Raw genomic sequence first — 13,989 nt, 5'->3', positions numbered from 1 at the left:
TCCTTAGACCAGTTATGCAGAAGGAAAATACAAATATACACGATTCCAAGATTTGAAAACATGGCAATTAGGAGGAACTACAGCTCTCTGTTGTGCAATCACATAGCAACACAGCCAGGTTTTCTGTCGCATAATTGTCTGTGAATGCACAGGTATGAGCATCTCCACTTGGCTCCCTTTCTCACCAATGTCCCCCCGCCATACCCACACGATGTGGGCCACTCTTGTCATTCCCAAGAACGCCAAGCCATCTGAAAGCGCTTCACCCTGCCGGGAAGAACCGTGATCTCGGGCCGCGAGAAGGCAGGACTCCACTGTGAAGTCGAGACACATCCCTATCTCTGCCTAATACGAGGAGGCTCCTAATTGCCGACACGAAGAGCAGATCAAAGCGGAACAGCCCCCAGGATTCCTCTCTTTCAAGATTAAAGGTGAACTTTCATGCACGCCGTATATTTTTGACGCACATGATTTAAGTCTAAGTCTTCCCCCTCTCCCGGTGGTTAATTATAAGAACAATCGCCCCTTTTTCTTTGCAGTGTATCCAAAGCATTAATTTGGGCTTAAAATGGCAGCTGCTGCAGACATGAAGGGGGGGGGGGCCGCGCAGGCTGATCTGGCTGTTATCCTGTCCTAGAGATGGGAAACGAGTGCTGAGTTCAGATCCTGGCCCCAGCCCAATGTCCAGATGGCTGGGCTTATCCCAGCCAGGGCTTCTTCTTTTTTTTAGCAGGAACACACAGGAATGCAGTTCCGGTTGGCTTGGCGCCCGGGGGTGTGGCCTAATATGCAAATGAGTTCCTGCTTGGCTTTTTCTGCAAGAAGAGCCCTGACCCCAGCTATGCCCAAAGGCAAATTCACAGTTCCTAAACAGAATTTTGTTTAAAAAGGTAAAGGTAATCCCCTGTGCAAGCACCAGTCATTTTCTACTCAGGGGTGACATAGCATCACGTTTTCACAGCAGACTTTTAAAAGGGTGGTTTGCCCTTGCCTTCCCCAGTCCTCTACACTTTCCCTCCAGCAAACTGCATACTAATTTTACCGACCTCAGAAGGATGGAAGGCTGAGTCAAGCTGGAGCCGGCTACCTGAACCCAGCTTCCACCAGGATCGAACTCAGGTTGTGCGCAGAGAGCTCAGACTCTTCTAAATCCATTGAAGCCGTATTCCAAGAACAGGTGCAATGCTAAGCCTATCTTTATTGGAAATCCTGTTATGGCAGCGTACTGGCAAAGGAACACGTTTAAGGACTGGTCTTCATGAGGACTAGAAGCTCGCTCCTTTAGCAAATGAAAGACAGGATTCTTCTACCAGATTTTGCATTTGGAGCCGTATAACGAAACTGAGGTGCAGGATGCAAGACCAGTTTAGCAAATCCTTGGGGCAACCCTTGAAGGTGTTCAGATTTGGCGTGGTTCCTCTCAGCTCCGTGCCTGGGGCCCATTTATTGTTGCTAAACTGGACAGTAACTTACTGGTCCAACCAGCAGACCTTTTGTCGTATGACATAATCAGAGTCTGAAATGCCAGCAAAGCTCCAGTTTCTGCCAGGCTGCATCTCTGACCTGCCAGATTCCATCACAGCTCTTCCCCCTCATCTTTGCAGTCTGTCCCACCTCCCTCTAGGGTTGCCACCCTCCAGGTGGTGGCTGGAGATCTCCTGGGATTACAAGTGATTTCCAGACAAGAGAGATCAGTTTCCCCTGGAGAAAATGGCCACTTTGGAAGGTGGACTATGGCATTATACCCATTGAAGTCCCTCCCTTCCCTCTACCGCCCGAGCTCTCAAAACCTACCAACAAACGTATCCTCTAGGGTTGCCAATCCCCAGGTGGGGGCAGGGGATCCCCCAGCTTGGAGGCCCTCCCCCCTGCTTCAGGGTCATCAGAAAGCAGCAGGGAAGAGGAGAATATCTTCTGGAGATTCCATTATTCCCTATGGAGACCGATTCCCATAAGGTATAATGGAGAATTGATCTGCGGTTATCTGGGGCTCTTGGAGGACTATTTTTTTAGGTAGAAGCACCAAATTTCCAGCATAGCATCCAGTGCCTCTCCTCAGAACACCCTCCAAGTTTAAAAAAGATTGGACCAGGGGATCCAATTCTATGAGCTCCATAAAAAGGTGCCCCTATCCTTCATTATTTCCAAAGGAGGGAAGGCATTTAAAAGGTGTGCGGTCCCTAAATGTGATGGCCAGGACTCCCTTTGGAGTTCATTGGGCTTGTCACACCCTTGCTCCTGGCTTCATCCCAGTGTCACCTGGCTCCACCCCTGAAGTCTCCTGGCTCCACCCCAAAGCCCCCAGATATTTCTTGAATTGGATCAATCCAGAGCTGGCAACCCTACCACTTCCGTGAATTAGCAGATAATCCCACCTTTTCTGCACCTTTACATTCCCTTCCCAAGTGAGCTTCAACCCAAGTCCCATCTCAAATCCTCTTTCAACAACTCCAGTTTCTTTCAAGACAAACGTATTTCTTAGTGCCATTTCTTTATTTCCAACGTTTTGGGGATTATCGCCCTCCTCCGTCTCAATAAACCCGAGATCCATTTTATGACCGGTGTTGTAATGGGACAATTAACAGCCGATATTGCCAGCAAAATGAAATTACAGGGGTTTTTTGTGCCTTCGTGACATACAAATATTTGCGGCTTCCACCCTTTCCTCCCATTTCTCAACTAAATAGTCCAATTAATGAATTGAAAACCTTTGCCTATGGCCAAATTGCATGCTAATGGGAGCGGGCTTTTCTAAGTCTTTCCATATTTCTAATTTGCTCTTTATCAGCCTCCCGTGGATGGTTTAAGTATTATGAAGTCCTTTGACGAGAAGGGGTTTTCTTCAGTTCTGAGCCAAAGTAAACAGTATACCAAGGCTGGGAGCTGTTTTCAGGGAATCAAACCTAGCTAGACCCATAAATGTTATCATACGACCTCCTACCAGTGGCTTCCCGTCTGCCATCTTGTCTTCCGGCAGCCAGCAGTGGGCTAGCACCACATTCATGCCCCTGTTCCTTCTGCCTTCCCACTGGCCCCCCTTGGCGCCTGACTCTACAGAATTTGCATCCTTCTGGCTTGGCTGGCAAAGGAAATCATCCCAGTGTGGCAGCTGCTAGAGCCCCAGAGAATCATGGGAAGGGACAGAGAGCCGAGCGTGCCACTGTTGTGGCCTCGCACTGAGCACTTCCCGAGAGGCTCAGAGCAGCGAGAGCAAAAGACTCACAATGCTTACCACCTTCCTGGGATCCTAGCAGAAAGGGAAGACTTCTGTCCCTTTGCCCAGCGTTTGAGGAAAGGAGACAAATTCCTCGCGTCTGTGCTTCTGGCGAGTCAGGGGCTCTGTGCCCCCTGCCCCTTCACTGGTGAAGGAAGCCCGCAGACACGACTTATCGGTTCTTACACTCCAGGAACGAGACCATGCTGACTGCATCAAGCAAGGAAGAAGGCGGGCAAGGGAACCAAGCCGAGGAGCAGGTCAGGAGGGGTACAGTGGCTGCACAGCCTTACACTGAATACACCCCATCTCTGGTCAAGGAGAGGCCAACCCTAGCGCAACAGGACAGCGAGCCTTGCTCTTTGCATACAGGGCATGCATCTCCAGGGACAGCTTGGCAACCCTATATCGCGATACAGGTCCGTCTGAATCTCACTACCTCTGAGACAGAAGCCCAGGCTGCTGCTGTCCTTCAGGAAGTGCACACACCCGGTTACTTGAGTGCATTCTCGGTGACTTGTCCTGAACGGTTGTCACAGCGCTACGTGATCATTCAGGCTGGATACAGTTAAAAGATGGGACAATGTCATCCGATGCTGGGGTGGGCCAGAGCTTCCAGATTGCTACCCAAAGATCCTGCTAATTTCCCTCTCCTCCCATTTTTTGCATCTACGGTACTTGCTGGAACAAGACGGACGGTGACCCCTAAAGGAAGAAAGGGTACGGAAAGCCACCACTATCTTGTAGTCCTAACTACTCCGGGAGAGGTGGAGGCATCTCTGTGGATCTCTGGGCCGCAACCTGGGAACCATAGCAGCTGTTGGGCAGCATCTTAGATAGTCTGTGGCTTCTCACTCGGTTGGGTGTGTCTAGGACCTGCACTTGTGGAAGGGAAATTAGGGAGATTGGAAGAACCCTCCTTCTTATCTGATTCTCATACCTGAGGCCGTCTAGGAGGACCCTGGTCAAATCAGGAAAGTTTCCCTTGCTTTATTTGCTAAAAAAAAGAGAAGCATATGTTTACCTTTAGAGCCAGTTTGGTGTAATGGTTAAGTGTGCGAACTCTTATCTGGGAGAACCGGGTTTGATTCCCCACTCCTCCACTTGCAGCTGCTGGAATGGCCTTGGGTCCGCCATAGCTCTGGCAGAGGTTGTCCTTGAAAGGGCAGCTGCTATGAGAGCCCTCTCCAGCCCCACCCACCTCACAGGGTGTCTGTTGTGGGGGAGGAAGGTAAAGGAGATTGTGAGCCACTCTGAGACTCTTCAGAGTGGAGGGCAGGATAGAAATCCAATATCTTCTTCTTCTACCTTGGTGTAAGGGCATGGCAATTTCCATTGTATGCTTGAAACGAGGTGTTGTTTTTTTTGGGGGGGGGGAGGCTCACCCATAAAGGGAGGCATGTTTTATAGATACAGCCGGGGTGCAATTCTAGCAGGAGCTCCTTTGCATATTAGGCCACACCCCTCTGATGTAGCCAGTCCTCCAGGAGCTTACAAAAAAAGAGCCTTGTGAACTCTTGGAGGATTGGCTACATCAGGGGTGTGTGGCCTAATATGCAAAGGAGCTCCTGCTAGAATTCCACCCCTGGATATGGCGGACATGGGTAGGGCGGGCCACCCTAGCTAGGAGCAACTGCATGGCTTTGTGGTCATTAACCTTTAAGAAAGAAGGTGCAGAGATTCACCTGCATCTGCCGACGGAGGTCCCTCCGGGTGCTGATTACCCCTCTGCGTTCCGGCTTTGTCTTTCTTGTTTCGCTTGACCCCCGCTAAGACCCCCTTGGAGTCTACCTTGGAGGTGGAACAGGATTTTCTGGCTGTGTTGACAGAGTCCTGTATTGGCTCAGATGGTGTGACGCCCACATGGGCCTCTTGGCACCGAACCACTGGTTCTAGCTCAAGAGGACCCTCCTTAGACCCCCACTCTTGGGCCACATTTCCCTCAAAAGAAGCATCGCTACTTTCCACACTTCCAGTCTTTACGAAGGGGCTTGCCGGTAGAAACTGATGTTGGCCTTGGCTGGCCTCTGTCATGTGATCTGTGCTCCAGTCATTTGTTTTGGAGAGCCCGGAGTCTGCTCTGGGAAAACTTGGAAGATCCAGGGCCTCCATTTGCTTGCTGGTCCCCAGTCCAGAGTTGCCGGCACGTTCTTCCACGTTTTGCACCTTGAGTAGCATTTTCTCATTTCCCAGTTGTGGCTCCAATGGGCTTCTTTGAGCATCTGTATCCTTTTCAGCAGGTTCATCTTGCTTGATCAAAGGGGAGAAGATAGATTTCCTTCCTGGAAATTGTCTAGCTGATGCCCACTTATGCTCTGGACAGTGGCTGTGAAGAGAACCAAAAACCACCTGGGAGTTAATTCAAGAGTTGTTTCATTCGGTCACTGTGAGAGTTTTTCGAAGTCAAGAAGACAAAAAGTCAGTTTGGTGTAGCGGTTATGTGTGCGGACTCTTCTCTGGGAGAACTGGGTTTGATTCCCCACTCCTCCACTTGCAGTTGCTGGAATAACCTTGGGTCAACCATAGCTCTGGCAGAGCTGTCCTTGAAAGGGCAGCTTCTGGGAGAGCTCTCTCAGCCCCACCTACTTCGAGCCGCAGTATGGCCACCCCTGCCCTACAGCAAGAGCGAGATGCCAACAACAACAAAAAGGCCACCCCTGAGAATAAATAGAGTCAGGCTCATTGGCCTGGTTTTAATTTGTTTGTTTTATGCAGGCTGCTATAATCACCAACACTATTGGTTTGCCTATTTTCGTTGTTCGTACTGACGATTGATTCGTTGGGTTCGTTTGTGCCCTGTACACGTGCGGGGCATACGATTTCTATAAATAGCAGTCTCAGCCAGTGTGGAGGTATGCTCTGATGTAAATGGCTCTCTCATGGTTGGCAGAAAACTTCTTATACTGGAGGAAGGCGTTGCATTTACTGGCAAGGGGGTGGTAGAGGGAGGATACGATACAAGCCCCTCAACTCATCATGCTCGTTTGCTGCTGAGCAAATTAGTGTTAGAAAACGCACGCAATTTTATGATGAAAATTCAATACGAGGAAACGCCAAAACAAAAGGCTGTGGGGGGGGGGAGGGAATTCGGTGCACATGAGGGACAAGCAAAATCGACAGGGAGAAGATGCGGGTCAAGGCAGCCGGCTTGCGAAAATTTGATTCACGTCCCCCGAGAAGCGAAGCAAAAGTAACAGAAAAGCTAACCTTTGCTCAGCGTACCCTAAACGCCCGAGTAAAGCTTTAGTGTATGGGGCTTGCAGGTGAGCCATGGAGAAGGTCTAATACGAGCCTCGCATCCCTTTTTTGCAAGCAGGCTGGGAGACTGCTCTTCGACAGGTGCCTTTGGGGGAGAAAAAGTGCTTTGCGCTTGCTCGGCAGCAGCGTCGAGCGTCCAGGGGGCTCAGCCCCAGAGCTCTGAGCATCTAGGATCCAAAGGCAGCTCTCCCGTAGCTGACTCGGAGAAAGTCCTCTGCGCTATCAACAAGGGCTGGTCTCCTAGCAACTGTTGCTGAGGAACAGTTGCTAGAACTGTGAAAGCTTTCCCCCGCATTAATGAGCAAGCTTGACTTCTAGCAGGGCTGGGAGCGTGCACACGTGTGCACAGGTGTGCTGTCATTTAAACCCTAGCAAAGTTATGCAAAGGGCCACCGTGTGGGTGCATGCACCCTATGCTGTCCAAATGCAGCATTGCACCACACAGAAAGGGCCCTGGGCAGAAATGTGTGCGTTTGGAAAACCTGAACCAATATTTCCTATTTCGTTTCTTTTTTTCATATTCGTTTTTTTGTTCCCTTCTTTTTGGACGTGTACTCTTGTTTGCTTTGTACATGCTATTTATTTGCCATTTGTGTACGGGTTTTCGTGTGGTAAAGTGTGTAGAATTTCCAAGGCAAGTGAGAAGCGGAGGTGGTTTGCCATGGCCTTCAGCTGCAGAGTCTGCCTCAATGGTCCCCCATCTCATTACTGACTTTGCTTTGCTTCTGAAATCTGATGAGATCGGGATACGCCATGCCGTTCCACATCCTCATATGCCATCTACACTTTTGGTACATAAGTCAAACTATGCATCACGCTGGCTTACTGATGCAAATATACCGTTAAAGAGGCATACGTTCGGTAGATAGAATTCGGCGCAAAGATGCCGAAGCAAACAACTGGGAAATGAAATCAAAATAGGGCTTCTGGGGTCAACGCAGCTGGGATGAGACATTCGAAATCCTCTCCTGTCAACCCAAGCAACCGACGTCAGAGTATTTAAGTTCAGTATGCAGAATTTCAGCCACCTGAAAGTCTTCTCCTGAAACAAAGGACGGCCTACTCTACTGGTTAGGGGTGGAGTTCTAGCAGGAGCTCCTTTGCATATTAATCCACACACCCCTGATAATAATAACATTTTATTTATATCCCGCCCTCCCCGCCGAAGCAGGCTCAGGGTGGCTAACAACATAATCAGTCTGGACAATGAGTTATACAACAACTTTTTAAAATCAACATTCAACTTAAAACATTCTAATTTAAAATTTCTGGTGCTATTCTATTAGTTGCAAGTATGTATGATGGCAGAATCACTTAAGACGAGTCCATCAATCATTCAGTCAGGTAAAGGCCATTCTAAAGAGGAAGGTCTTGCAGGCCCTGTGGAACTGTTCAAGGCTCCGCAGGGCCCGCACTTCTTCCGGGAGGTGGTTCCATAGGTGTGGAGCTGCAAAGGAGAAGGCCCGTTTTCGAGTATTCTTTAATTTTGCCTCCTTCGGCCCAGGAATAGTCAGTTGGTTCTTCCCCACTGACCTCAGTGCTCTCTGGGGTTCATATGGGGAGAGACGGTCCTTCAGGTAGGCAGGTCCTCGACCATATAGGGCTTTAAAGGTACCTACTGTAAGCTCTTGGAGGATTGGCTACATCAGGGGTGTGTGGCCTAATATGCAAAGGAGCGCCTGCTAGAATTCCACCCCCGCTACTGATTATTCTGTGCATCCGATTCGCCTCTGAATCAATGGCGCATGGTCCCTGGTGGACTCGGCACATTTTAATCAAGAGATTCTAATCAAAGGTGATCTAGAGCAGGGGTTGGTAATCTCAGACCCTATGAGAATCGATCTCCACATAGGGAATAATGAAGTGCTCAGCAGACGTTTCCCTCCCCACCCCCCACACCCCGTTTCTGGTGACTCTGAAATGAGCAACTCTACTCACAAGTTGCAGCCAACTTCTTCAAAGTAACACAGACACACCATCCCAAGAGGAAGCCTTTCAATCGGAGACTGAAGCCTCTGGAGGTGGAAAGGCACATGGTCCTCTGGGGGCGGGGCTTCCCCCCACCAGCCAGCTGACTGGGGGCAGGAAGGAGCCTTGGAAAGCAGAAGAACTCCCACTGGGACCTGGGGATTGGCAAGCCTAGGTGGGGGGGAGTCCATGAATGAGCTTCAAGAGGGCCTGTGAAGTGGGCCTTAAAACAATATTTTCCTTCTGATTTCTGTCCTGTTACTTTGAAAATTATCTTTGTGGAAAGCATTCTTAATTATAGAAAAGAGCAAGAGTCCAGTAGTAGCCCCTTAAAAAGACTAACAACATTTGTGGCAGGTTATGAACTTTCGTGAGTCACTCACTGCTCGCTTTGTGGTTCATGAAAGCTCCTCCACAGCTACACATTTTTTATTGGTTGTTGTAGATTTTCTGGGATGTGTGGCCATGGTCTTGGCATTGTGAGACCTGTTTCGTTAGCAGCTGTGACTGGCAGACTGAGTGTAACCCAGAAAACTGGAGTTCTCTTTGGGTCAAATTGAGAAGAAGGTGGTAGGCAGGTAATTTATATCTACTCAGGCAGATGGCGCAGGGCTGAGTCATTATCTTGTGGGAGCTTCCTGGGCTGTGACATGCTAATGGAGGAGTTTACCGGAAGGGGTTCTTTTGTATATGGATTGGCTATTTTTAAATGAATAGGGCATGAAAGACACTGCAGACTTGGCCAACCTGAAAAACCAGCAATGGCTGAACATAGCCTAACTCAAACAGGACACAGTATCTTTTTCCAGGCCACTGCAATGCTGGACGACACATCCAATGACTGTGTTAGATTACACTGAGAAGCCATTGAAATCCATAAACGTAAATACAATTTCAACCGGAAGGAAGGAAGATTAAAAATGTGTATGTTTGCATCTAATGTTGTGCCGGAGCACTTATGCTTTGTATCTGGGAAGCCGGCGCTGTTATGTGGCACCAACTTTACAATGAACCTTGATCACTCACGAGGGTGTCAGTTTCTGAGGGTGCACGGCTTCTTCTTGTGGGGTGTTTTACCTGTGAGCAAGAGCACACGTTCACCATTTTCCAGTGTAGTGCTAAAACACCCTTAACAGGGTTTTACCAATGCACAAGCAGGCTTTGGTAGCATAAAGAAGAAGAAGAAGATGAAGAAGATATTGGATTTATATCCCACCCTCCACTCCAAAGAGTCTCAGAGCGGCTCAATATCTCCTTTACCTTCCTCCCCCACAACAGACACCCTGTGAGGTAGAAGAAGATATTGGATTTATATCCCGCCCTCCACTCTGAAGAGTCTCAGAGCGGCTCACAATCTCCTTTACCTCCCCCCCCCCACAACAGACTTCCTGTGAGGTAGATGAAGATATTGGATTTATATCCCGCCCTCCACTCCGAAGAGTCTCAGAGCGGCTCACAATCTCCTTTATCTTCCTCTCCCACAACAGACACCCTATGAGGTGGGTGGGGCTGGAGAGGGCTCTCACAGCAGCTGCCCTTTCAAGGACAACCTCTGCCAGAGCTCTGGCTGACCCAAGGCCATTCCAGCAGCTGCAAGTGGAGGAGTGGGGAATCAAACCCGGTTCTCCCAAAGAAGAGTCAGCACACTTAACCACTCCACCAAGCTGGCTGGATAAAGGGAGAAGGGGATCAAAAGGTGTAGCAAAAGGTGCATGAGCCAAAGCCAGGATTTTTTTTTTATTTTTAGGCAGTCTCTTAGTGGAACTTGAATGACAATGAGATGGAAGCAACAAAAAGAAATTCAAGCACAATGGAATGGGAGGCTTCGCTCATCCTCGCCTGCATGCAAGGCTGCCCTGTGTGGCTCGCACATGGAATTCTATGCAGGCCAGCCAAAGGGGAGGCCGCCCTTTGTGCTGTTCTGTGAGAGACCCGCGGCCGCCTCCTTTGGCGTCCTGAGGCCCCGCAGCTGCTGTTCAGGTTCGCTGGCCTTTCTGAATGGCTTGGCTCCGACTGGATTTTTCAGATCATAATTTGTTACCTCTTTTGTGAGCCGCGAGGGCTAAACGGGCAGCTCAGGCAAGAGCCTTTGAAATTGTAATGACACCTTCAATTTCCAATCTGCAGATGATGGCTGGGACGTCACAGGGAAGGAGGGAGTGACGGAGGAGATCAAGCCCCCGGAGACGATCTATGGGAGAGGGGGAAACGCAGCCCATGTCCAGAGGTGTCGCCAGGGTTTATACAGCAGCTGTTGCCGATGAATATTTGGGAGGTTTGCCAAAAGCCACTCAGAGGGGGTTGCAGGGCTGGTTCTAGACTATCTGGCACCCTAGGTGAGGCTGATTTCTGGCAACCCCCCCCCACACACACACTGATAACGTCACTGAGTCATGTGGGGGGAGCCCAATTTGATGCCCCCAGAAGGCCGGCGTCCTAGGCAATCACCTAGAATCATGGAGCTGGAAGGACCTCCAGGGTCATCTAGTCCAACCCCCTGCATAATGCAGCAGATTCACAAAGACCACCCCCTAAATTCACAGGATCTGCTTTGCTGTCAGATGGCCATCTAGCCTCTGTTTAAAAACCTCCAAGGAAGGAGAGCCCGCCACCTCCCGAGGAAGCCTGTTCCACTGAGGAATCGCTCTAACGGTCAGGAAGTTCTTCTTAACAAGGAGCTGGTTACTCTTCTGATTTAATTTCAACCTATTGCTTGTGGTCTGACTTTCTGAGTCAAATTGAAAACCATTCCACCCCATCCTCTCTATGACAGCCCTTCAAGTACTTGAAGATGGTGATCATATCACCTCTCAGCAGCCTCCTCTCCAGGCTAAACATCCCCAGCTCCTTCGACCTTTCCTCATAGGACTTGGTCTCCAGACCCCTCACCATCTTCGTCGCCCTCCTCTGGACTTGTTCCAGCTTGTCTATATCCTCCTTAAAATGTGGTGCCCCAAACTGAACACAAGAGTCCAGGTGAGCTCTTACCAGACCCTGCCTAGTTTGCCTAGCGGTAGAGCCAGCACAGGGGAGCTGCAAGGTCTGAAACCCTGGATGCCATCCATCCAAGCAATACTGGTCTGTTACTCTTTCAGGTGGGCTCATACAAGCTGATCCTTGGCCTGGTTTTGAGGTTTGAAAAGAAAGCAGGTTCCCAAAATGAAACGGGCTCAAGAAGCATAGGAAGAGGCTTAAGCTGGTATTTCAAGAGTGGCTCACTCAGGTTTGGAAACGGAAGGATTCTTGACCAGGACTGAAGGTGGGTTTTAGGGTGGCCAAAGAGGGAGCAAAATTTGGCCTTCCCTTCTTTTTGCACAGCCCCACCTGGGGCTTCCATTTTGTATGCTTAGAAGGTGTCTGTATGCTTAGAAGGTGCTCTAGCCTGGATAACCCAGAAGCTAAGCAGGGTCAGCCTTCCTCAATACGTGGATGGGAGACCCCCAAGGAAGTCCAGGGTCACTAGACCGGCAGTGGCAAACTACTTCTGTACGTCTCTTTCTTGACCTGGATACCCCCAGAGCAGAGGTGGAATTCTAGCAGGAGCTCCTTTGCATATTAAGTCCCACCCCTCTGATGTAGCCAATCCTCCAAGAGCTTACAGGGCCTATTGTAAGCTCTTGAAGGATTGGGGCGTGTGGCCTAATAGGCAAAGGAGTTCCTGCTAGAATTCCACCCCTGCCCCAGACTGGCCTGATCTCTCAGATCTCACCAGAAGCTAAGCAGAGTCAGCCCTGGTTAGTCTGTGGATGGGAGACCACCAAGGAAGCCCGCGGTTGCTATGCAGAGGCAGGCAATGGCAAAACCACTTCTGTTTCTCTGCCCTGATCTGGATGCCCAGACTGGCCCGATCTTGTGAGATTTCAGAAACTAAGCAGGGTCGGTCCTGGTTAGTGTTTGGAAGGGAGACCCCCATGGAAATTCAGGGTTGCTACACAGAGGCAGGCAACAGCAAGCTACCTGTTTGTCTCTTGCCTTGACCTGCATGGCCCAGGTTAGCCTGGTCTCATCAGATCTTAGAAGCTAAGGGGCAGTTTGGTGTCATGGTTAAGTGTACGGACTCTTACCTGGGAGAACCGGGTTTGATTCCCCACTCCTCCACTTGCAGCTGGAATGGCCTTGGGTCAGCCATAGCTCTGGCAGAGGTTGTCCTTAAAAGGACAGTTGCTGTGAGAGCCCTCTCAGTCTCACCTACCTCGCAGGGTGTTTGTTGTGGGGGAGGAAGATAAAGGAGATTGTAAGCTGCTCTGAGACTCTGTGATTCAGAGTGAAGAGTGGGGTATAAATCCGATATCATCATCATCACCTGCAGCTGCTGGAATGGCCTTGGGTCAGCCATCGCTCTGGCAGAGCTGTCCTTGAAAGGGCAGCTTCTGTCAGAGCTCTCTCAGCCCCACCTGCCTCACAGGGTGTTTGTTGTGGGGAAAGAAGATAAAGGGATTGTAAGCCGCTCTGAGACTCTGAAATTCAGAATGATGGGCGGGATATAAATCTAACATCGTGTTTTAAACAGGATTGGTGGTAGTTAGCACCTGGATGGGAGACCACCAAGGAAGTCCAAGGTTGCTACACAGATACAGGCCATGGCAAACCATCTCTTTTAATCTCTTGCCTTGAAAACCCATCGTAACGTGTCTAGGCATGAGTGAATGTCCTCCACTTTTTAATTCTTTTGCCTTTCTGTTTTTCTTGTTATTAATCGTTTCAGTTCTCCGTGTTTCGCTCTTGGTTTTATCGGGGCGTTTGTGCTCGCGCGTGCTGTTCGGCTTCTAGAGACAATTTATGCTGTATCGACGTGTAGAATGGATGTCATTTCCAATAATATCTATAAAATATATAATGGGCATGTATCGAGACACTAATCAGGATGAAGAATACGCATGTTTGAGGGAGAGGAAATTTGATGCGAGGGGACAGATAATGATGGGAAAATAAAGAATACAAGGTTTGATTTGCACAAAGCTCAGCAAAAACAAAATGAGGATTTTTGGAGCAGAGTAGTAGCGATTAGAAATTAAATATAGCCTGTAATTGTGATGAATCCAGAGTGTGGCCCAAACAGACTCAGACACAAACAATATGGCTAGCCAAATGGCCATTGTTATAAAAAAAAAAAGTGCCCTATAATTGCAAGTGCAATGCAGTGTAATGGTTAGAGTATTGGGCTGGGTTCGAATCCTCACTCTGCCATTCATCTCATTGGGTGTCTGAGGCCAGCCATTCCTTCTTGGCTTTTCCTTACCTCACAGGGTTGTTGTGAGGATAAAATGGGGGCAGGAGGAACCAGGCAAACCAGCCCGAGCTCCTTGGTGGAATGGCAGAATAACAACAAACTCGATAGATTGCGTCCCATGGAATTTGACGGAACACCCACCCCTTCCTTTGCAAAGCCCTGCCTTCAACAGAATCTGTGGAGTCTTGTGAGCAAAAATTCTGTTTCATGAACTCCTGGCACTAAAGTTGTGAGCTAGTGAGCTAGTGAATCAATTAGTTTGCTCTGGGGTCATCTTTCCTGAGCTAAGAGAAAAATGGGTGAGCCAGAGGCTAAAAAA

General features: G+C 49.3%; 2 protein-coding genes across 2 annotated transcripts in view; both read right to left on the bottom strand.

Moving 5' to 3' along the window:
* The window catches only part of TTLL10 (tubulin tyrosine ligase like 10), a 53,148-nt gene extending 46,626 nt beyond the window's left edge, over positions 1 to 6,522 (bottom strand). Inside the window, exons 1-4 of the mRNA XM_060259595.1 lie at positions 6,422 to 6,522; positions 4,883 to 5,540; positions 2,942 to 3,112; positions 205 to 345 (exon numbers count right to left, since the gene is read on the bottom strand). Of these exons, the coding sequence (XP_060115578.1) occupies positions 205 to 345; positions 2,942 to 3,112; positions 4,883 to 5,540; positions 6,422 to 6,486 (1,035 nt within the window). The 5' untranslated portion in view covers positions 6,487 to 6,522. The remainder of the gene's footprint in view (positions 1 to 204; positions 346 to 2,941; positions 3,113 to 4,882; positions 5,541 to 6,421) is intronic.
* A 4,090-nt stretch (positions 6,523 to 10,612) lies between these two features.
* The window catches only part of LOC132587316 (uncharacterized), a 34,851-nt gene continuing 31,474 nt past the window's right edge, over positions 10,613 to 13,989 (bottom strand). The window contains exon 6 of the mRNA XM_060259594.1: positions 10,613 to 10,631. Within this exon, the coding sequence (XP_060115577.1) occupies positions 10,613 to 10,631 (19 nt within the window). The remainder of the gene's footprint in view (positions 10,632 to 13,989) is intronic.

The sequence above is a fragment of the Heteronotia binoei genome, chromosome 18 (assembly GCF_032191835.1).
Source record: "Heteronotia binoei isolate CCM8104 ecotype False Entrance Well chromosome 18, APGP_CSIRO_Hbin_v1, whole genome shotgun sequence".
NCBI lineage: Eukaryota > Metazoa > Chordata > Lepidosauria > Squamata > Gekkonidae > Heteronotia > Heteronotia binoei.
The sequence above is the reverse complement of the archived record's forward strand: the minus strand, read 5'-3'. Positions and strand labels throughout refer to the sequence as shown.